The sequence below is a fragment of the Pyxicephalus adspersus genome, chromosome 8 (genome assembly GCF_032062135.1).
Source record: "Pyxicephalus adspersus chromosome 8, UCB_Pads_2.0, whole genome shotgun sequence".
Lineage (NCBI taxonomy): Eukaryota > Metazoa > Chordata > Amphibia > Anura > Pyxicephalidae > Pyxicephalus > Pyxicephalus adspersus.
This window is the reverse complement of record NC_092865.1, coordinates 8,427,718-8,449,122: the sequence shown is the minus strand read 5'-3', so window position 1 is coordinate 8,449,122 and position 21,405 is coordinate 8,427,718. Positions and strand designations below refer to the sequence as shown.

The following is a 21,405-nucleotide window of genomic DNA, read 5'->3' as shown; positions in this document are numbered from 1 at the left end:
CTGTAGCTTGCAGTCATAGATGTATTGGGGTGCAAAAGCTGGAAGTGGACAGAGTGCAGTGTCCGATAGATGCCTGGTTGGAAAGGGTGAACAGCGCCGTTGGCATTATTTATTGGCCCCTTTCAGTTTACCCAATTTGTGAAAGTGGCAATAGGCTGAAGAGCGCATAGCATCACTTCCGGCATATACTGCGCCATTTGTAATTCTTAGTGGCAATCCGCTACATTACCCGTTAGTAGTCCTCAGTTTTAAAGTGATGAGTGCCATAGGGAACAATGGCAAACTGCCCTCTCCCCCCTCCAAAACAGCACGTTTGCTACTTATCCCACTTTAAAAGGGGCAATCAGTACCTCTAAGTGTAGGGAGCCAATTTAAGAAGCCCAGACACCAGGGAACAAAACTGTTTCCTCATGCTGGTGGTGGGGGGTTAACCCATCTTGCATTAACCCATCCACAGGGTACAGCATGCGCATTCACTACTAATGTACATGTGCATTGGTGTCCCATTTGGTTTATCGCATTACTCTGACACTTTAATTAGTTTTACGCAGTGTGAAAAAGTTGGATTATTTCTCCCCTTCTTTGAGCACCTTGTAAATCAAATTGCATGAAGTAAGAAGTCCTTTTCCAATTAACAAAAAGGTGGGGCGTTTGCTGTCCATGGCTGCGATATAAAGAAGTTCTTTCGTCAGTCCCTGGGGGGCCCACACAATCAAGGGAAGTAGAATCCAGAAATCACGAGTTTAGATAACGATTTTATCAAACAGCAGAGCACCCCCTTTAATAACCAGAAGAAACGCTCAGGTCATTTGAAAGAGTTTTATTAGAACAACCCAATGAAAAACAAACCGGTTACAATTTCAGTTGTCTCACTCTTAAGTATAAAAAAGTACCAGTTCCTGGAATTCATAAAATAAGTAACAAATTTGCATAAATAAATGTTTAGGAAATAACTTAACAATAACCGTTACTTAGAATAATACCGTAATATTAAAAAGGCTTTTATATTCCCCAGACGTAAAGTCTGCTTTTGTTCCGATATTCCGTGCCGACCCTCCGCAAAGTCACAAAGGCACCACATTCTGAAAGTTCCACGGCAGTTTTATCTTCTCCATCTCAGTTCCTTGTTCCTGAGACTCCCAACACGGCACAAGGCAGCCAAACCCGTTACACGTCCGCTTGTTAGTTTTTACATTTTTTGTACATTTTGTAATCCTTGCTTTAACAGTTGTAAGCATCCGCCGCAAAGAACCAACCCAGTGTCTGCAAAATCCTTGCTGCTTATTTTTTTTTCAAATTATTATTTCAAACTCGAAAGTGTCCTTTGTGGCTATCGGAAGGTGATCACCGCTCGGGCAGGTTGATCACGGGGACCCACTGATCCAGGTAGCGGCTTTCTTTGCAGAAGTTGATCACTTTGTTGATGGCGGGATCTTTCAGCTGAGAAGCATGTGGGTTCTGGAAAGAAGAAAAAAGTTTATTATTATTATTCAGAATGTATATAGTGCAGACATATTACACAGCGTTGTACAAAGTCCATAGCCATGTTCCTTCCATTGTCATATGTCAATAATACAGTCTAAGGTCAATTTGGGGGGAAGCCAATTAACCTAACGGTATGTTTTTGGAATGAGGGAGGAAACCCACACAATTACGGGGAGAACCTGCAAACTCCATGCAGATAGTGCCCTGGCTGAGATTTGAACCTGGGACCCAGCGCTGCAAAGCCTAGAGTGCTAACCACTGAGCCACCATGCTTTAGCATTTTCAAGCATTGCTATACAGAAGCACCTAGCAGCAGGTAAGTGCCGTTTCCATTAGTAATGGACATGTCAGAACAAGTCAGGGACGGTAATGCTCCAGTGATGATGTCACACTCGCAGTTGTTCAAAGTTCACTTGTAAAAAAAAGTGCAACTGCAGCAGACAGCAAAGTCACTGTGATCCAGCATTACCGAAACTCCTGCCAGGGGTGGGGAAGTACTCGGAGCTTAGGAATGCGGAGTGAGTCAGTCCCACTGGAGCTTGGGAACTGTGTAAGGAACCGACAACAGAAACCAAAGGCTGAGCTGCTAGAAAATACCTGCTGCACATCAATTGTTCTATGGAGTGGGGATAGGAGGAGAGCCGGATGAAGCTTTTACACTCCCAGGGAGTGGGTGGTGGCGGTGGGATGACAGGTGCAGTTCAAAGGTAACAAAAAGTTTTCTGCGTAGGCAGCCAACCGCAATGACAAATCAAAGCTGAGAAGGTTGGCTATTCCCATGCATACAAAAAAAAACCTGCGCTGCAGCCAACAATCACAGAATCAAATACCTGTTGCCTATCTCAGAATAAAGTGACAGGGTCTCATAGTTCTAGCTAATTCAATACAACACTTTCCCACTCTCCTAGATTGTAAGCTCTTCAGGGCAGGGTCCACTCCTCTGTCCTCCTGAGCCACCATCTGTCATCAGCTAATACAGATTATTATTAATAAAAAGGATTTATATAGTGCCAACATATTACACAGCAATGTAAATTAATTAGGGGATGCAAATGACAGATTGTGACACAGAAGGAGAGACCTGCCCAGAAGAGCTTACAATCTAGGAGATTGGATCCAAAGAGACCACCTTGCCCTGCTTTGACAGGGTCTCTAAAAGACAGTAATAGGTTTGAGTTAAATTCTAATAAAAGCATGCAAATTACCAATATATAATAAAAAGGAAAACATCTGCACAAAGTGCAAAGGGAAGACATCAGATTTAGCAAAGCTGTGTGGATTCATAAAGTAGCAGCTTCCATCTGTAGGTATATTGCTCTGCACACCTGTGTCCCTTCTATGGGCTATTCTAGGAATCTTCACTGGTGGGACGGAGAGGAATGCGAGCGGCATTCCGTTACTATCAACTTACAATAGGGAGTGACGTCCATTCTTGGCATTGTCTATGGTAACCCAGAACAACGATCCCCCCGCCTCTCAGGTACAGCCCAGGAATGCAGCTTGCAGACCCTGGAGTCCCCCCCCCCCCCAATCCCCAATCTTTTTATCCTCCTGCAGACAATATCACCTACGTTGATTAGAATACAATGCAGGTCTGCAGGTTCTCCTGGCTTTTCAGAACCGCCCAGGATCTCGGCCAGCCGGCTCATATTGTTCACTCTCAGGATGTTGATGTCATTCTCACAGCAGAACGCCTGGATCAGAGTGAAGTGAATCTGTAAAGCAACATCCTGATCTTCCGTTTCATCTGTGGCCAGAAGACAAAGCACCACATTGTCTGGGTCCCTGCAACACAAACAGCACATGGAGGGGTTTAGAAAACACAGCGAGCCTTACCGGCGGGATTGGCTAATACATAGGGAGGCAACTCTGCAGACTGCTATGAAAATGCTGCTTGCTTGGCTGTCAAATGGGATCATTCCTAATAAACAGGATTTATAACACCCACATATAACACAGTACTGTACTTCAAACAGGGATTGTAAATGACAAAGACATGGGAAATGATCCTGCCCTGAAGAGCTAACACTCCAAGCTAGGATGGGAAAAGGCTGAATCTCTATGGCTGCCCTGTATTAGGTGAAGTTTATTGTAACCTCAGTTCTAGTTCTGCACCCCAAAGTTTAGCACCCCCAATGCAGCCTCTGCCAAGTGTAACCTAAAGTCAGGTGGCTGCTGCAAAAGCTTACAACTTGCATAACCTGAGAATTATATTTGGCATTAATCATGACTACCTAATGATCAGCAATAGCCATGCTGTGACTTGTAGTCCTGCAGGAATAAAGTGCCCCATGCACAGTGCAATCAGTCTAGGTGTTGTACTTACACATTCAGCAGTTTGGCCGCTTCGTAGACTCCGATTGTGATCGTTCTCTGTAGTTTGGCTTTGTTTAGCACCTCCTCCAGCGCTGTGCCCACACTGTCCATCCTGCAATGACAGGTCCACATTAGTTACATTCCATAGAAGCCAACAAAAGAGTCACAACAGCACCAGTCAGCCATAGTCTGGGAGGGGGTCAGCCACACACATTAACCTGCAACAATCACATCAATCTGCTGGTGTCCCTAACTCACCTTGATCATCCAATAATCACACTGCTATAGCCATACATTACTTATATCAGCCCTATGCATCCTCTACTGTTCATTCTCTGCAGTCAGCTCCGACTGATCTACAGCAGCAGCAGACCTGAAATTGCTCACAGCGGCCCATACCCCATGCAAAATTCAGAATTGGGTCACCTCTACCCTTACCGTGCAATAACAATGGGATCACCACCATCCCTTCCTATGCAACACGAGAAGCCCTTGCAGAAAGAGTGGGGTCACAGCAACCCTTATCCCATGCAAGCAACAAAGCAATGCAAAAAACTGAGTGTCCCCAATCTCCCATACAGAAGGGTCCCCAGCCCCGAGGTCAGATTGGGGTAATCTTATATCTCAGCACAAAAATCCTTTGCAGAACTGCCGATCACTAATCACGAGCTAAACTCCAAAATCATCCAGCAGATGGCGCTCCAAGGGGTGACTGATGCTTACTTTCCCCGGCTCTGCTCTCCAGTCAGCTCCTCCAGTGTCATATTGCAGGCGACGCTCTTCGTGTGATTCTCCGGCTCCTTTCTGTATCAAATCTCCGACAACTGTGACTCACACGCTGCCCGCACCCGGCTACAAAAGCACAGTGACCTCATTAGCATTCTGCCGCTCATAGGCTCGCTGGAATCTCAGTCCCACCTCCGCCTGCCTCCTCACAACCCTGATTGGATGAGGGGCGGAGCTTCTGTGGGCAAATGGTTGCTAGGTGATGAAGATTGGCGCGGTAACCCTTTCGCCGCCGTGTACGATTATTACAGCCGGGAAACGCCGCCTTTACCGTACAAGAGCGCTGCTCATCCCGGGCCCTTCAAATTCCAGGCATATTATCACGATTACTGTAAATACTTCTAACAGACCACACCCGGATAAGCCGTAACAATCACAAGTTTGTACCAAAACTCTGAATAAATACAATTAATGCTTTAACTGTATTTACCAGTATAGTCTACAGTGTGGCCCCTTCATAAGTAGAATCACAGCCCCATTCTAAGCCCATCTGTCTTACCTGTGTTCCCTCAGCGATGAAATAAAAAATAAGCCAATCAGAAAACGGTATTTATCAGGTTGTCTTGTCGCTAGACAAAATGAGGAGAGCTGGCATCTGATTGGCTGCGGTGATTGGCCCATTGTTCATTGGTCTGCATTAATTAGGTTTGTGTGTCACTTGATATAAATATGAATAGAGATGGCATCTGATTGGCTGTTGTGATTGGTACCCAATGCCCATTGATTTGCATTTGTCAGGTGTTGCTAGACAAAATGAGCAACATTGGTATCAGATTGGTTGCTGTGGTGGGATCCCCAATGCTCATTGGTCACAAAGTTTAAAAAACTGCCCCTCAACAGTTCTCCTAACAATTCCATTGTATGTAAACTCAACCACTAAAAACTCATCAAAGATTGAATAAATCAGTGTAATAATCTGTGGCATTTAATATAATTATAAATAATATATAAATAATATATATAATATAATTATAATAATGCCCGGGGCTTGGAGCTGGGAATGATATTTACAGGGTGGCGATGTTCTGCGTCTGGCTTCCATTTGCAATGGTTTTGGCCTTTCAATGGAGACTACAAGCAGCCTTTTCATTGTATTGTGTGGGTCTATATCATCGTTGTCACCGCCCGGAAATCTGCCCTAAAATATGCCAAGCAGCCATTCCCATAGTGCATGCAGACAGGAAGGTTAAATAATATTAAAGATCATTTATTGGTAATTTTCAATCATTTTGCAATGTTTTTTAATCATCCTTGGTGATCCTGCCAAAGCCACTTTCCAATATAAGGTGACAATGTTCTGTATTGCATCCTATTGCTCTCCTGCGTTGTCACCCTACCACAAGGACTATGCTATCCTCCATCAATATAACAATCATGAAAAATTGATTGTTGTGATCCGAGTTGCAGCCATGTGATCTATAACTGATCTAATTTCACCATGACTACTCAAAATATTGATTGCAATTATTGGATTTCAATAGGATTGTTGATGATTGACAATAAAAGCATCTCTGCCGACCAACCAATATTCTGCTAGATTGTATATAGGAATTATTATGATTTATTATGGAATCGGTTTGATTGATTGGACATCACAGAGGCCCGGATTACATATATCGCTGCCATTCTCACGCCGCTTTCTTCACACTTCCAATGACCTACTAATGGCTTCCTCACTCATAACCTCATCACACGCACAGCTCCAAGACTTTTCTAGAGCTGCCCCGACTCTCTGGAATGGTCTTCCTCGTCCTATTCGACTTGCTCCTACTTTCTACTCATTTAAAAGAGCCCTCATAACCCAACGCTTCAACCTCACCTACCCGTCTTCTTCTCTCTCCTAAACCCTCACTACTTCCCACCATTCCATATCCCCCTCCTATTGTGTGATACTTCCCCCAGCTCCTAGATTGTAAGCTCTTCGGGGCAGGGTCCTCCCCTCCTCCTGTGTCACTGTCTGTATCTATTTGACATTTGCAACCCCTATTTAATGTACAGCGCTGCGTAATATGTTGGCGCTATATAAATCCTGTTTATTAATAACATAGGTGTGTGTTGTACAGTGGGATCAGGCAGCTCATTCATTCAGGAAACTCATGCATGCAATTCTCTTTCATTACGATCGCATTACATGCAAGGCCAATAAACGTACAAATGTGCAGAATCTGATGATAAATCAGCAGCTGACCAAGCGATTTTTGGGTTTGCAATTGGTAAAATCAGACGCATTGATGAATAATAATGGAAAATGTCATTCATACGAAGGTAGCCCAAACCACCTAAAATTCCAATCGTCTCCTGGAATGCAGAATATTGCCCGGTGTGTGGTGTTGGGGGCTTCTGGCTGATTGATTACCGATCGGATTCATTAAAAGCAGATCTGCTCCCAGATAGGCGTTACATCATCAGTGCCCGTCCAATGGCTGAAGGGGATTGCTTGGCAACAAAGAAAAAACGTCAAGGTAGATGGCGGTGGGGAGCCCTGACAGGTAAGTTCACCATATTTAGGGTCGGGGAAAAGGGAGTTGCAAAGCAAGTTGCTGCACGGGGGGACACGGATCCTTCTTAACCACAAGGGGCCTCCACAGGGGCCCCAAGTCATTTCTGCTCAGGGGCCCATTGTTGGCTACATCATACGTATTGATTATAAAAGCAACCCCCATGTTTATATGTGACCCAATATGGTGGCACCAACCTGAAACAACCACACAGAATTAAGGCTACGTACACACGTACAATAATTATCGTTGAAAATGAACGACTAACGGCTGACCGTCGTTCAAACGATCGTTATCTAGTGTGTGCACATTATTGGTGGATTATCTTTAAACAATCGTATCGGTACAGCATGTACAGAATCGTGCACTATACAATCCTTCCAAAAAATCATGAATAATTGTTGATGGGCCGTTAATCATTTGTTTTCTAACGACAATTATTGCACGTTGTAGCTAGCCTAAGTCAGAACCCCCAATCTGCACATTTGCTGCACCCCAGAAAGTAGTATCAGAGCAATGGCTGCCTTCATGGTGCAATGCCATGACATGTTCAGACCAGCAGCCTGGGGCTGCACCTCATTATATGGCACTTTAATCATGAACTTGGGAGACCTTTGGCTTCCTTCTTCCTGTCACCTTGTGTGAGATTACACAACCTACACCTTTCCACTATTGTGTAAGACATGCTGGGGTAGTTATTATCACATATTTTATTCCGTAATGGGGTAGTAATAATGATGTGGTAATATGGTGACAGTATTAGGGTGATATTGGGGCATTTTGTGCTCATTCGGCACCACCACACATTTCACCTCAGCATCATCCCGCACTGAGGTGAACAAGCGCGGGCAAATCACGGTCAGTGACATCGCCTCACGAGAGGGGGTGGGCGGTTCCCCAGCCAAGACGTTGCCATGGTGAGCAGCCTGACTGGAAACCGCGTGCTTCCCCGGGCTCGGAATGCAGAAGCCGGTCACGTGCAACCAGTCAGCTGTCAATCACAGTCCTAAAAGAGGTGTGACTGCGGTGACGTCACGTGGCTGGAATCTGCTGCTGCAGAACCTCTTTTTTAAGGTCACAGAAATCACAGCATCTGAGCTTTAATAAACATTAACAGTTGTTAGATAAATAAGGTTATTTTTCAAATAAATAATGGGAATTAACATGTATTTTTTTGTGACTTTTTTAGTCCACCATTGCATGTGACTGTGCATTGCATTAACACGCATGGTAACATATGCAATGGTGCTCTGCACAGACATGAATTGGTCTTCATAATGCGCTGTAATGCATTGCAGGATGTGGTGCTGTTTTAATGCTGCATGTGCCATTTTCAATTTTTGCATCATATAGAATTAATGACTATTAATGATATAACTAACACGTTATAACTTTGGGCCTGTTGACCAGAAAAGTAATTTGTAAATCCCAGTTCCATTTTTCTGCTCTGGATGGTCGGATCACTACAATCAGGGTATTAGCATGCCATTGGTTGATCATCTTTCCAATCTTGCAGCCAGCTGGAATGAAGATGACCATTTTATTTTCATATGGGATCTGTGGAACCCCCAAGTTCTTCCAGAAGCTTCTGAGGTTCCTATGAGCATTGGTGGACTGTCCTCATAGTCACAGTAGCTGCATAGTTCCGGGGACATTATTTTATAGAACGGGTGATAGGTCTAGTGCAGCCTCTCAGATAAGTAACCAGTGGCTGAGCAGTGTAGCCCAGGATGACCTTCTTACCACCGATTTCCATGTTTTAAGGCATTTTTCTCATTGACCAGCCATGTAGGGGGTATTTTATGATTGCTGATCATTGATGGAAGGTGATGCCACCAGTGTAAAGGTTCCATTTTTCACTGACCCGTAATGTAAGAAACCCTTCTACACTGACCATTGATGTAAGAAGACCCTGCTAAACTGACCACCATGTAAGAGGAGCTCTTTTTTTATTGGCCACCAATGTATTGGACCTTTGTCCATTGATTTACTTAATCTACAAGCCCTGCAACATTCACCATCAATGTAAGGGTTTTTATCTCCAGTGGTCACCAATATAAGGAGGCTTTTCTCCTCCGACTACCAATGTAAGGGGCCCTTCTTCAATGACCACCAAGATAGATGGGCCATTTTCACTGATCACCAACAGAAAAAGGGTTTCGTCAATGAACACCAATGTAAGGGGACCTTTTTCCACTGACCACAAATGCAGGAGGACCCTTCTCTGCTGACCAACAATATAAAGAGGGGTTTTTCGCCACTGACTACTAATGTAAGGGGGTCTTTCTCCACTGACCACTAATAAAAGTGGATATCTCCACTGACCACCAATATTAGGGGTCTTTCTCCACTGACCACCAATATAAAGGGTCTTTCTCCTCTGACCACTAATAAAAGTGGATATCTCCACTGACCACCAATATTAGAGGTCTTTTTCCACTGACCACCAATATAAGAGGCCTTTCTCCAATGACCATTAATATAAGGGGCCTTTCTCCACTAATAAAAGTTGATATCTCCACTGACCACCAATATTAGAGGTCTTTCTCCACTGACCACCAATATAAGGGGGTTTCTCCACTGACCACCAATATAAGGTTGCCCTTCCACCAATTTAGGATGTTCTTTCAATAAATACACAACAAGAGGCATTGTACCAATGACCAGTTTAGGAAGGCTCGTCCATCTTTTTTTGTCCATTATCAATTGTATCATTGCAATGTCATGTTTATTATTAAATATCATTTTGTTGCATAAATCAAGCAATCCCCCAGGTATGACAGATTCATACCTCCACTTGATACCATTTTTAGAATTCAGATCAGGTTGCTTGGATTCCCTGCGTGTGATAAGCTAACAATTCTCTATACAATCTCTATGTGTATACACCTGATGGACCTATATCCACGGGGCGAGCACATGACGTGCCATGTAATCTCCTCGTGTTTTGCAGGGTTCGGCCTTTCAGTTATATCTTTGTAGGCCAGATGTTGTTTGTACAGAAAAGCAGGAAGTAAAAAATATTTTTCTGATTAATGTACACTGAGAAATGCAATTCTGTCAAACTGAAACTTTATCACAAGATCATTCCAAAGCGTTGGAATTCCTGTCATTTCAGTTCCTTGTTGTGGTATGCGCTGTGATTGTTCTATTTGGTTGCTTGGATGGACACAGAAAAGGAAACATCGCTGCAGCAGATACATCACACACAAATGTGTCACCCAATATGACGAATGTGCATGCATTAAAACATTTGGACTCATTTATTAGGCTGGGTATACACGTTCAAGAATTGTCTTTCACGATCCTTTCCAACAACAAAAGTCTGCACGATGCATGAACGAGCGATGTACATACAGAGCCATTCTACTCTATGGAGAGAGGAGAACGACGGAGTGGCACCCCGCTGTGCTCTCCCCCCGTCACTTCCATTATGATCGCTCGTCATCTGTGGATCCGCCAGGACAGATACATAAACGGCAAGCATTGCACACATATCAGCCCTGAGACGAATATCGGACGAGAATCATCTGACGTGTGTACCTTACTTTGTCTACCATCCCATCCTGCACAATTTTCCTTTACTTTGTGAAACTAATCCACCATCCCGGTCCCTTGCCGGGGACACCTTATTAAGGAAATGAATGCAAATGCTTGCATGCTGGTAGATCACTGAGCTTGTTCATTATTGTCTCATTAGCTATTCATGTATCAATTCCCAAGGGTTCGTTAGTTGTTTTTTAATTAAATGTATTGCCAGAATTTGGATAATACAAGTCATCCTTATTAATTAATAATCATGGTTGCTAAGATTTGTGGTGGGGAAGGTGTCATTTTCCTGACATTGGTTATAAAAGAAACGCATTGAAATTAATAAAAAATAAAAAACTGCAACCTTTAATTGCAGATTATTTCTACAATAATATAAATACACCTGCCTAATTGCAATTTTTTTCTTGACACTCACTTACTTGTTCCTGCTCCATTGTGGGCACCAACATCTTTTTCTGCTTCTCTTCCAGTTGTCGAATCTTCGGCCATCGTGACTGGTCAGGGTGATGTAAATCCTGTGCATGCATTCAGCAGTTTATTCAGTTCCAGCAGCCTTAGGGACGGCTTTGATACCTAGCATGTCCCAGCATCTTGCACCTGCACAGCTTATTCTGTTTGGAAAAGAAGATTTTGATCAGGCAGGTAGGTCTGTTTTATTGTAGAACGGACATTGTCTGTGCCTTCTGCAATAAAAACCTGCCTACTTGCAATTTTGAAAAGCAGAACTATAGTTTTGCTTTAAGGCTAAATACAGACATGGGAAGTTACAGCTTACCCTTGCCCATCAGTGTTTAACCCACGTATCTTTTAAAGCCGGTGGCAAGAAGCTGTAGGTGGGTGGCAGCCCCTGTATTGTGACCCAACTCTTAAGTAATCACCCAAAAACAGCCAGGTGGTTAGTTAAAAGTGCTGGGAGGTGCACCCAGCTAAAAGGAGCTAGGGAGCACACAGTGCTGTACATAGTCCATAGTTGTTTCACTAACTGTCCCTCAAAGGAGCTCACAATCTAATGTCCCTACTATAGTCATATGTGATAAAGCTACGTACACACGTCAGATTTTTATCGCCCGATAATCGGCATCGGCAAATTATCGGGCGAAAATCTGCCGTGTGTACAGTCGGTGTCGTCCATCGTCCGGACGACCGACCTGCCGGATCCACGGACGATGGACGACAGCCGATCGTAATGAAAGTGAAGGGGAGAGCGCGCAGCAGGGTGCCGCTCCGTCGCTCTCCCCCTCCCCTCTCCATAGAGCATGAACGGTGCTGTATGTACAGCACCGTTCATGCATCGTGCACTCCCTTGTCGTTGGAAAGGATCGTGAAAGATCCTTTCCAACAACAAAAATTGGCAGTGTGTACGCAGCTTTAATGTAGTCTAAGGTCAATTGTTAGGGAGAAGCCAATTAACCTAACTGCATGTTTTTGGGATGTGGGAGGAAACCGGAGTACCTGGAGGAAACCCACACAGACACGGGGAGAACCTGCAAACTCCATGCAGATAATGTCCTGGCTGGGGATCGAACCTGGGACCTAGCGCTGCAAAGGCCGGTCCCTACCATAGTCATATGTCATTACCACAGTCTAAGGCCAATTTTGGGGGAAACCAATTAACCTAACTGCATGTTTTTGGAATGTGGGAGGAAACCCATGCAAACATTGGGAGAACCTGGAAACTCAATGCAGATATAGTGGCAAGATTTGAACCTGGGACCCAGCGCTGCAGAGTGCTAACTACTGAGCCAACATGCTGCCCAATACATTGATGGCTTTCTTTTGCCTGTGATCCCAGCATTCATGTTGCAGTGTTACATGCAGCGTCTCACCCATAGGAAATTGATGGGGGTACATTGATGGCTTTCTCATGCCTGTGATCCCTGCTTGTATTTGAGATGTTACATCCAGCGCCTAGCCCACAGATGCCTATGGGAAATTATTAGAGTCATTAGTAAGCGGTTTAGTACCAGCCACTGCAAAATCTCCAACCACTAGTTTATTATGAACCAGTGCAGTGGTTGGAGCTTCTGAGCACCTGGCAATGTGTCGAGCGCTCAGAGCTGACTGGAAACACCTGTCTGAACTTGGCCTAACAGATTGGTGGTTGCTATAGGTAATGGCTGTGCATTCCATTGTCTTCAAAATCCCAGTAATCAGTTACAATGTAATTGTTTCAGAATTACAAGCCTTTTGCCACAGCACGCCTTCTATCCTGGGTGGAACTGTTTCATTTGATACTGGGATGGGTGATTCCACTTTCCAAAGGAAATTACACCACGCAGACGGAGCCGATTGACTGGCACATGACAGGATAAAAATCCCAACTCTTTGGAATGGAAAATAAACACTGAATATTGGTTTTACACCTCACAGGGCAAGTGAGGTGATGGATGGCTCAGGGTAACAGATAGATCAGTAAAATTCCATTCCCTGTATAATATGATACTGATATATATAATTCCAGACAAACATATACCTACAAAGATGAAATATATACATGGAGGATTGTTTGCCGTTCAAATGATTTATATTTTTGCCCATGCAACATTAAAAAAGGTTTGGTTTTATCTGTTTAATAGGTGCAAAACATTATTTTTGGATGCTGCCTGGAATCTTATGAACTGATATTTTCCTGTGCTCTCTGCCTCTGCTGCCCTGGACATGGTTTAAAAGGGTACAGGTAAATAGAGTCCAAATCTATGTATGTCATATGCTGTAGGGTCAGCGTCAGTAACACCCTTCGGTGTATGACCCCTCTGTGAGAGACCCCTCACTAACAGACCTCCCTGCAGACCCCCAGTAACACAGTAACAGACAACCATTGACAGATCCCCCAGTGCAGACTTCAGTAACAGACCCCCCGTGCAGATCCCCCAGTGCAGACTTCAGTAACAGACCCCCAGTGCAGACCCCCCCCCGTCCAGATCCTAGTGACAGAGCTCTCAGTCCTTAATAATAGTTCACATTGCAGACCTTAATAATACCTCCTTCAATGCAGTTGGCTCTATCAGGTGGCATTGGCCCCATAACTATGCAGGCATCATCAAATGGGAGTTCAATCAGCCACAGTGTGAGGAACCCTATAAACCTTTGGGGGATCCTAGATGGCAATGTCATAATTTTCAGGGTGCTTTCATTCCACTACTGTTTTGGTGTTTGTGGGAGTCAGTCCCTTGCCCTTAGTGCAACTTTTAATAGTAGAGCACCAGGCAAGACCTAAATAATACAACCCTCAATGCAAACCTAGATAGACCCCTTAATGACAAACCCCCAGTGCAGACCTCAGTGATAGAGCCCTCAGTGACAAACCCCAGTGCAAACCCCAGTGATAGACCCCCTCAGTGACAAATCCCAGTGATAGACCCCTCAGGTGACAAACCCCTAGTGCATACCCCAATGATTGACCCCTCAGTGACCAACCCCGAGTACAGTACAAGAGAGCAGCCTAGAATGACATTCTAAATTCACTTTGATTTTGCCTTTCCTATTATTATTATTATTTTTTATTATTACACAGTATTTATAGCGCCAACATATTAAACAGCACTGTACAAAGTCCATAGTCATGTAACTAGCTGTCCCTCAAAGGAGCTCACAATTTAATGTTCCTACCATATTGACTGTACTTTGTGAAAATTATTCTTGAGCAAAGGTTCTACATTGGGCTTTCCCAGATTGTGGTTTATGGCATGATGTTACTCTGCTCATCATGTCCCGTGACTGCTCAGTACAAAGATTATTCTCAATATTTGTCCAATAAATGATGAAACGGTTACATAAGGTTCCCGCAGCTCCCAGGCTTCTTCTCCAACCCATTTTTATATTTGCAGGATGTCCCATCAAACATGAAGTAGAGTAGAGGTCAGGCTGACTTCATACTGAGTCATTGTCATGACACAATTAAGAAATCTGTGAAATATTAAGCTGGAAATAGAAGCAGCTGATAGGTGAGCAATACTGGTTAGCACATCATCTGTATCAACATGGAAAGGCGGCTTGCTGTAAGCATTATATCATCGGCGAGCAGCCTGCGGGGGTTATGGGGCACGTGACAAGCGTACAGTGCAGCTGGTGGTGTGGAAAATAATTGTCCCCAGAGAGGAAGTGAGTATGGAATTGTCGTACAGGAGCGATTACTGGAAAGCGTCATCTGCACACAGAGATAAACATGGATAAGCCGTCATGTTTGAAGAGAACCGGTCATCACTGGGCTGATGGAAAAATCAAAACTTTTCATCTTAAGTCATTTTACTTGTGCAGGCATAGGTATGAACAACTCATTTTGAAGTACTTATTTAGCTGATGATAATATGGGTCTGATTTATTAAAGCTCACCAAGACTGGAAAAGTTAGACTATCATGAGTGAACCCGGGTGATCCAACAAACCTAGAATGGATTTCTTAAAATCATTTGCTATTATTTGGCAAATGATTTAAATTTTGGACCAGATCCAAGATTGCTAGATAACCCATGATAGTCTACCTTCTCCAGTCTTGGAGACCTTTAATAAATCAGGCCCTGTATAAACGTTTGTGGACATCCGACCATCATATCTACAATATGGCCAACAGTATGTGAACATAACTATTTATGGTGTTTCCATTGTTAATGCTTTATTAGAGGAAGACATTGAAGATCAGTGTTTCACAACCAGGATTCTGCAGAACTTTCGGTTACTCTGGAGGTTGCTAAGGGTTCCTAATACAATAAACAGTTTGGACCTCTCAGATCAGTTTTAGTGACAGCAATAATGTTTTTGGCTATCTGTAAGGGTGACATTCTTCCCAATGGCCAGTAATGTAAGAGGCATTCCTCCTACTGACCACCAAATGTACTAATGTACTGTAAGCAGTGGATACAATATTTTTAGAAGGGGTTCCTTAAGAATCAAAAGTTATTTTAAGGGTTTCTCTAAGTTTAAAAAGTCTATATACACTGTTGTAGACGATTCTTCCTACCTTGACTATGCTCCTGTGCACAAAGCCAGCTCCACAAAGACATGGCACGGTGAGTTTGGTGTTGAAGAACATGAGTGTCCTCCACAGAACTCCAAACTCAACCCTACTGAACACCTTTGGGATGAAAACCCAGAGCCATGTCTTCCTATTCAACCTGAGCTTGAAGATGCTTTTTTGGACTTGCAGCTTGCTTAATAGACACAGTACCTAAGCTTGCAGTTGGACATAACTTTCCACAGACAACTCCAAATACTTGTATGGGGCAGTTGAAGTTGCAAAGTGTTATGGAGGCAACTGTCTATTAATTGCCATTGTTTTGGAATAGCATGACCAAGAAGCTCATATAGGTGTGATGATCAGGTTCTCCAAACAGTCTACCTTGTCTGAGCCTGACACTTCAACTTAAAGGCACATCCACCCCTCCTGGACTTTTGGATGGTCATTTTGCCTCCAGCATTGCCAATATGGGCCTACCTAGACTGTTCACCAAGTCAGGATTGCATTCTAAATTTTTTTTTGTGTTTAAGCACAGTTTAGCTTCAACTAAAAGCTTGGACAGAACATAACCCACCCACTGTAAACTTTATGGAGTGGCTGGTGAGAAATCTGCCTGCCCGGTGTAAAATTGCCACACCACCTGAGTTCTCTACTAAACAAAGATGGCAGTGCTGTGTGGTGTACAAATAGCAAAGGGAATTAAAGTAACATACTTACCGGCAAGGATTAATTCTGTAAATCAATGCATCTTATACCTCCCCAAAAGGCCAATGCATTGTGACAAGCCTTAGGAACTAGGGAGTTCAATTGCAGACACACCTAAGGGTTGTTAAGCTGCAATATATTACATTTTTAGTTTGTTTTAGGGTTTAGATCAGCCTTCCTTTTTATTTTTGTATTACTTTTTTTTATAATACAATGTTTTTTAGTATCTTACTGAGGAACCCTTAAACTAATTTTCAGGTCTTGGGGAAGCCCTTACTAAAACCAATTTATTGGGAAAATAGCCTTTTGAAATAGTGACCAATGGTGGCCCTTACAGTGGTGGCTAGAATATCATCTTTATGGACTTCGTTAGAGTCATGCAGTTGGCTCTACCAAGTGGCGTTGCCCCAAGACTATGAAGGCATCATGAAATTGGTAATCAATCAGCTACAGTTCAAGGAAACCCTAGCAAGTTCTGGAGGCAATGCCATAACACTTTATTGGTAAAACAGGAATATGGACTGCTGCATGTCACATTAATTCAGGGAAACCCTTTGCTGAGTTGCCTTTCACCTTAGTGTGCTTTTTTCCTATGGGAGCCACCCTGCAGGTGTAAGCAACATACAAAACACTCAAGATGGAGGTCAGATAACAAATCACCACTTTTTTGCTCTCCAGATGTATAAATGAAGTCTTTTTGTGGTGTCTGTACTGTGAATAACCTAAATTACCAATCAGAAACCCCACCAAGTGGCCATGGATTTACATTGTGGCCACATTCGATACTTTTGAAAAGTGTATTAAAAAGCCTATTCATCAAAGTACATTTAAACTGTAAAGAGCCGATCAGGTGCTATGATGACACACTTTAAAAACTGATCACCATATTTTATTATTGTAAGTGGGAAATGGTGATCCTGCTTAGCAGTGCTAATCTTGGATGCCCGGTGTGGTCACATTGCTGTGGTCGTCCTTTTTTTTAAATATAAGGTTTGCAGGTTTACATTGATAGCAGATTTTATCATCTCAATACAGAGGAAACATACTTTGAATCAGGATCTGCGAGTACATTGTGTTACCACAGGGATCACCTGAGTAGAACCAGGTGTGTTCTAGATATTGTCATCACCTTTGTGTCCAAAACACAGATCCCTAAGGCGAGGAGGAGCCCAAAAATTCTTCCTGTCTGACAATGTCCTCTTCATGTAATACTGTGCAAGAAATTGTCATGTGACCGTTCAGGAACTGTGCATGATTGAGTCCTGGCATTGAACTTATAGATGGCATACTGCTGTGCCAAGTCCCCATGCCCCCTCTATGTAAACATAAGAGTCTCCGTTTCCTCCCTTTTCAAGGGAGAGGGTCATGGTGAATAAATTAAGAGTTAAATCATTTAAACAGGTAAATATTGGGTAAAACAACTTCCATATAAAGGAATGGTTCTGTATTTCTTTCCAATACAATCTTTTACGTAATTTGTGCATCTATTCACCCCAAAATATAACCATTACAGTCTGCTGATTATAAGGAAATCACAAATTTGCCAATAGTGGCCTGGAATATCACAAAGGGCTCTAAAGCTGCATACACACGTGTAATATTTACCGTTGGAAACGAACGACTAATGACCGTTTGTCCGATAATCGTTAACAAAAAAAGTGCTCAACGACGCCGATTGTCGCTGGAAACAAAGGACCGTCCCGGCGGATCTGATTGGGCGACGATTGTTTGCGACAATCTATTGTGTCTACGGTCGTGTAGTGATCGTGGATGGTTCTGCAGTACACTTTCCCCTTTACATGTCACTTTCTGCATCAATCAAACAATCATAGCTAGTGTGTGTACACTATTGGTGGATTCTATTTGAACGATCGTATCATTACAGCATGTACAGAATTGTGCACAATACGATCATTCAAAATATTTGTGCATAATCGTTCATTTTCTAACGACAAATATTGCCTGTGTGTACCTAGCTTAAATCAAGGAATCCGAATGAGCAACTGCTAAGGTAAGCAAATGCAAATTTCATTAGCAATGGTAAAGGTCACAAAGCCGTCCTGCTGATTTGTGTCTTCTACAAGCTGATTGTTTATAAACTGCATTGTTTCCTTGCATGCTTCTTAATTTGCAATCGAAAGGGGAATAAACTCTCCTACAGTAAAACGTAACAGTCACTTAGGGCACAGAGAATCAGGCATTCCCTCAATCATTCCCAGGTGGGAATATTCCAGATCTTTGTGTTTCAATGGCAGTAACTGATTCTCACCAGGGAATGTTTGCGAGAATGTTGGATTTCCTGTTTTATAAAAAGAGCCCAAAGTGAATGTTTATGGTTTACTATAGTAGAGAGTTTATTCCCCTTTTAACTGTAATTTAAGAAGCAGGCAGGGGAAAACTACAGTTTACCAAACACTCAGGTAAATTCAAGTTGGAAAGGACACAAATAGCAGGACAACTTTTACCCTTTCTAATTAAATTTGTATTCGCTTACGTTAACATTTGACGCTCATTTCAGGTCATGTGACCCTGCACTCTGATCTATAAGTGCTCTCTAATGTGTAATGCAAAGAAAAAGACGTAAGACATCTCAGGATCCGCATTCCATTCTGCAATAAAAAAATAAAACGTAAAGCACCAGTGTGAAGGATTTCAGTATTTTCCTGCAATGTGCAGAGAATAAGACGCATAGCGGTCCAATTATAAAGCAGCGAATTCTCTGGTGAAGAATCTTCCAGGTCCATGTGTTTCAATGGCAGTGATGAATTCTCCACCAGCACATTCACTGCTTCATAACTAGACCACAGAGTGTGCAAAAACTTGTCCAATCATGTACCAATCAATCATATAAGTTCCATGTACAATCATATTACCAAATATTATTTGGGCAGTGTTGAATAAAATTGATTGGCGAAGGTTTTTATTTTGACTGATTAACTATCAAAATGGAAACCGTGTATTAGTTCGCGATCAATAATTCAATTAGATATAATGGTAAAATCAATTGCAATTCAGATTAGCTTTTGGACATGCAGATGCTGCATGAAAGGCAATAATCAATTGAAATTGATAACAATATTGATTGCAAATTGCATATATTATATCTAGTTGTCTTCAATGCTGGGCTGTGACCCTATTCTATAGAAATACTAAAAGCACCCCCTCCTGCCCCCATTGGGCACTGCTCTGTTGGAAAAGCCTATTCACCCTGTACACTGGCTGTTAGGGTATTTTGGGGAACCCAATGAGAAATTTAGTATAAAGATCCACCAAGACAATGACATCCTGCCATGTAAGTGACAACCTAATACCAGAACAGATATACATACGCCAAAGGCAAGGCTCATCAAGGGGGAATCAATCAGTCACCTAGGGGGTGAACAGCAATTAGACAAGTTAGAAAACATGAAAGTCAATCACATCTGTTTTGCCCGGTGGTTTAACCATACCAGAACACGAATGGTTGCCCAATTATTATTATTATTATTACACAGCATTTATATAGCGCCATCATATTACGCAGCGCTGTACAAAGTTCATAGTCATGTCACTATGATGACAATGGTTTGCGTTCAGTTAATGGATAACTGGTGCAGATACAATGGCGTGATGGGAGTGTGCGTTCACATCAATGCGTATGCTATCTCTATGGCCAGATTGCTGCAAACATTATATATATATATATATATATATATATATATATATATATAAATATATATATTGGACAGGTGATTTTATCCAACAGGCTGATTGCAAATATATATATATATATATATATAATATTATTTTATTTTTTTTGTTTGCAATCAGCCTCTTGGATACAATCACCCCTCCAATAATGGAGTAATTACAATAAGTGTTAATACACCTGCACAGTAAATAACGTCCATTACCATGACTATTATGACCCCTTTACAGGAGGTGATAGTTTGGGGTTGCACAGCCACAAAGGCAGCCCGCCATCCCCTCCTGCAGCAGCCAGCAGCGGTTCACATGCAGCGCGCAGAGCCCGGGCACCCCCAGGCTGCAGCCAAACACCCCGCCAGACGCCACTTGGTCTGCTCCGCGCAGCTTATCTCGGCATCTTCCATCCCAGCAGGGGGGCGTCCGAACTTTCTAGTAAGACCGCTTCTGCCAGTGACTGATGGGATGCTAGGCAGGTAATAATGCATCGCAGCCATGCTGGGATTTGTAGTCCTTCAGCAGCTGGGAAATAAATGTACAAGCATAAAGTGCATAGATAGAATATTACATAACAGTGGTACACCTAATAAAGGAAAATGATAATAAAAAGCAAAAAACTATAAAATCAATAACTAGCTTATGCATAGCCTAAAGCTGACTGTATGCTGTGCCCTGCATTGCAATATTTATCAATCAAAACAAATGAAATTGCAATCACATGATCAATATTTGGGCAGAATGTAGAGCAAAAATTAACCTGGCATTTTTATTTTGTTTTTAAATTGGTAAACGATTGTACCAAATCATTTTTTGTATGATGATCAATATCTTGCATGGATTGTAATCCAAATCAATTATTGGATAGATCAATCTAAAATGAACATAATATTGATTTAGCATGACATAGAAAATAATAGGGTAGTCTAGATTCACTCCTTCCTGTGCACAATGGTATGTGTTATTTCATGTAATATCAATGCCTGGTAACATGTATGTAACATACAATGAGCCGTGTTTTCATTTTATTTGGCATTTTCATCAATGGGCCATTTAAAGAGAACCTGTCACCATACCATTCATTTTAATTAAACTTTTCTAAACAGACTCCATGTAATTTAATAATGAATGTAATTTCCTTGCAGAGGACCGACGTCTTGGATGGGAGGTTGGCAGTCCCAGTATTTAAGTGATACCCTATACCAGCGTTTCTCCACCAGAGTTCCTCCAGAGGTTGCTGGGGGCTCCTTAAGCAGTTTGTGTCTCTCAGGTCAGTATAAGTGACACCAATGATCTTTTTGGCTATCTGTAAGGGTGACATTCTTCCCAATAGCCAGCAATGTAAGAGGAATTCTTCCCACTGACCACCACACTAATATAGGGTGATCTGTGGATGTAGGAATTATAGCCGGGGTTCCCTGACAACCTG

The 21,405-nt window shown here is 42.6% G+C and overlaps 1 protein-coding gene across 2 annotated transcripts; it reads right to left on the bottom strand.

The window, feature by feature from the left end:
- Positions 1 to 805: 805 nt before the first annotated feature.
- Positions 806 to 11,175, bottom strand: GADD45A (growth arrest and DNA damage inducible alpha). Of its 2 annotated transcripts, none has more exons than XM_072419447.1 (4): positions 11,057 to 11,175; positions 3,812 to 3,913; positions 3,057 to 3,270; positions 806 to 1,458 (listed from the first exon to the last, which is right to left on the bottom strand). In XM_072419447.1, exons 1-4 carry the CDS (start codon positions 11,158 to 11,160, stop codon positions 1,345 to 1,347), a joined length of 534 nt encoding a protein of 177 aa, XP_072275548.1. In that variant the 5' UTR covers positions 11,161 to 11,175; the 3' UTR covers positions 806 to 1,344. The 2 variants fall into 2 exon arrangements, with proteins under 2 accessions (XP_072275548.1, XP_072275549.1); XM_072419448.1 differs by lacking the exon at positions 11,057 to 11,175 and adding an exon at positions 4,525 to 4,671.
- Positions 11,176 to 21,405: the final 10,230 nt, after the last annotated feature.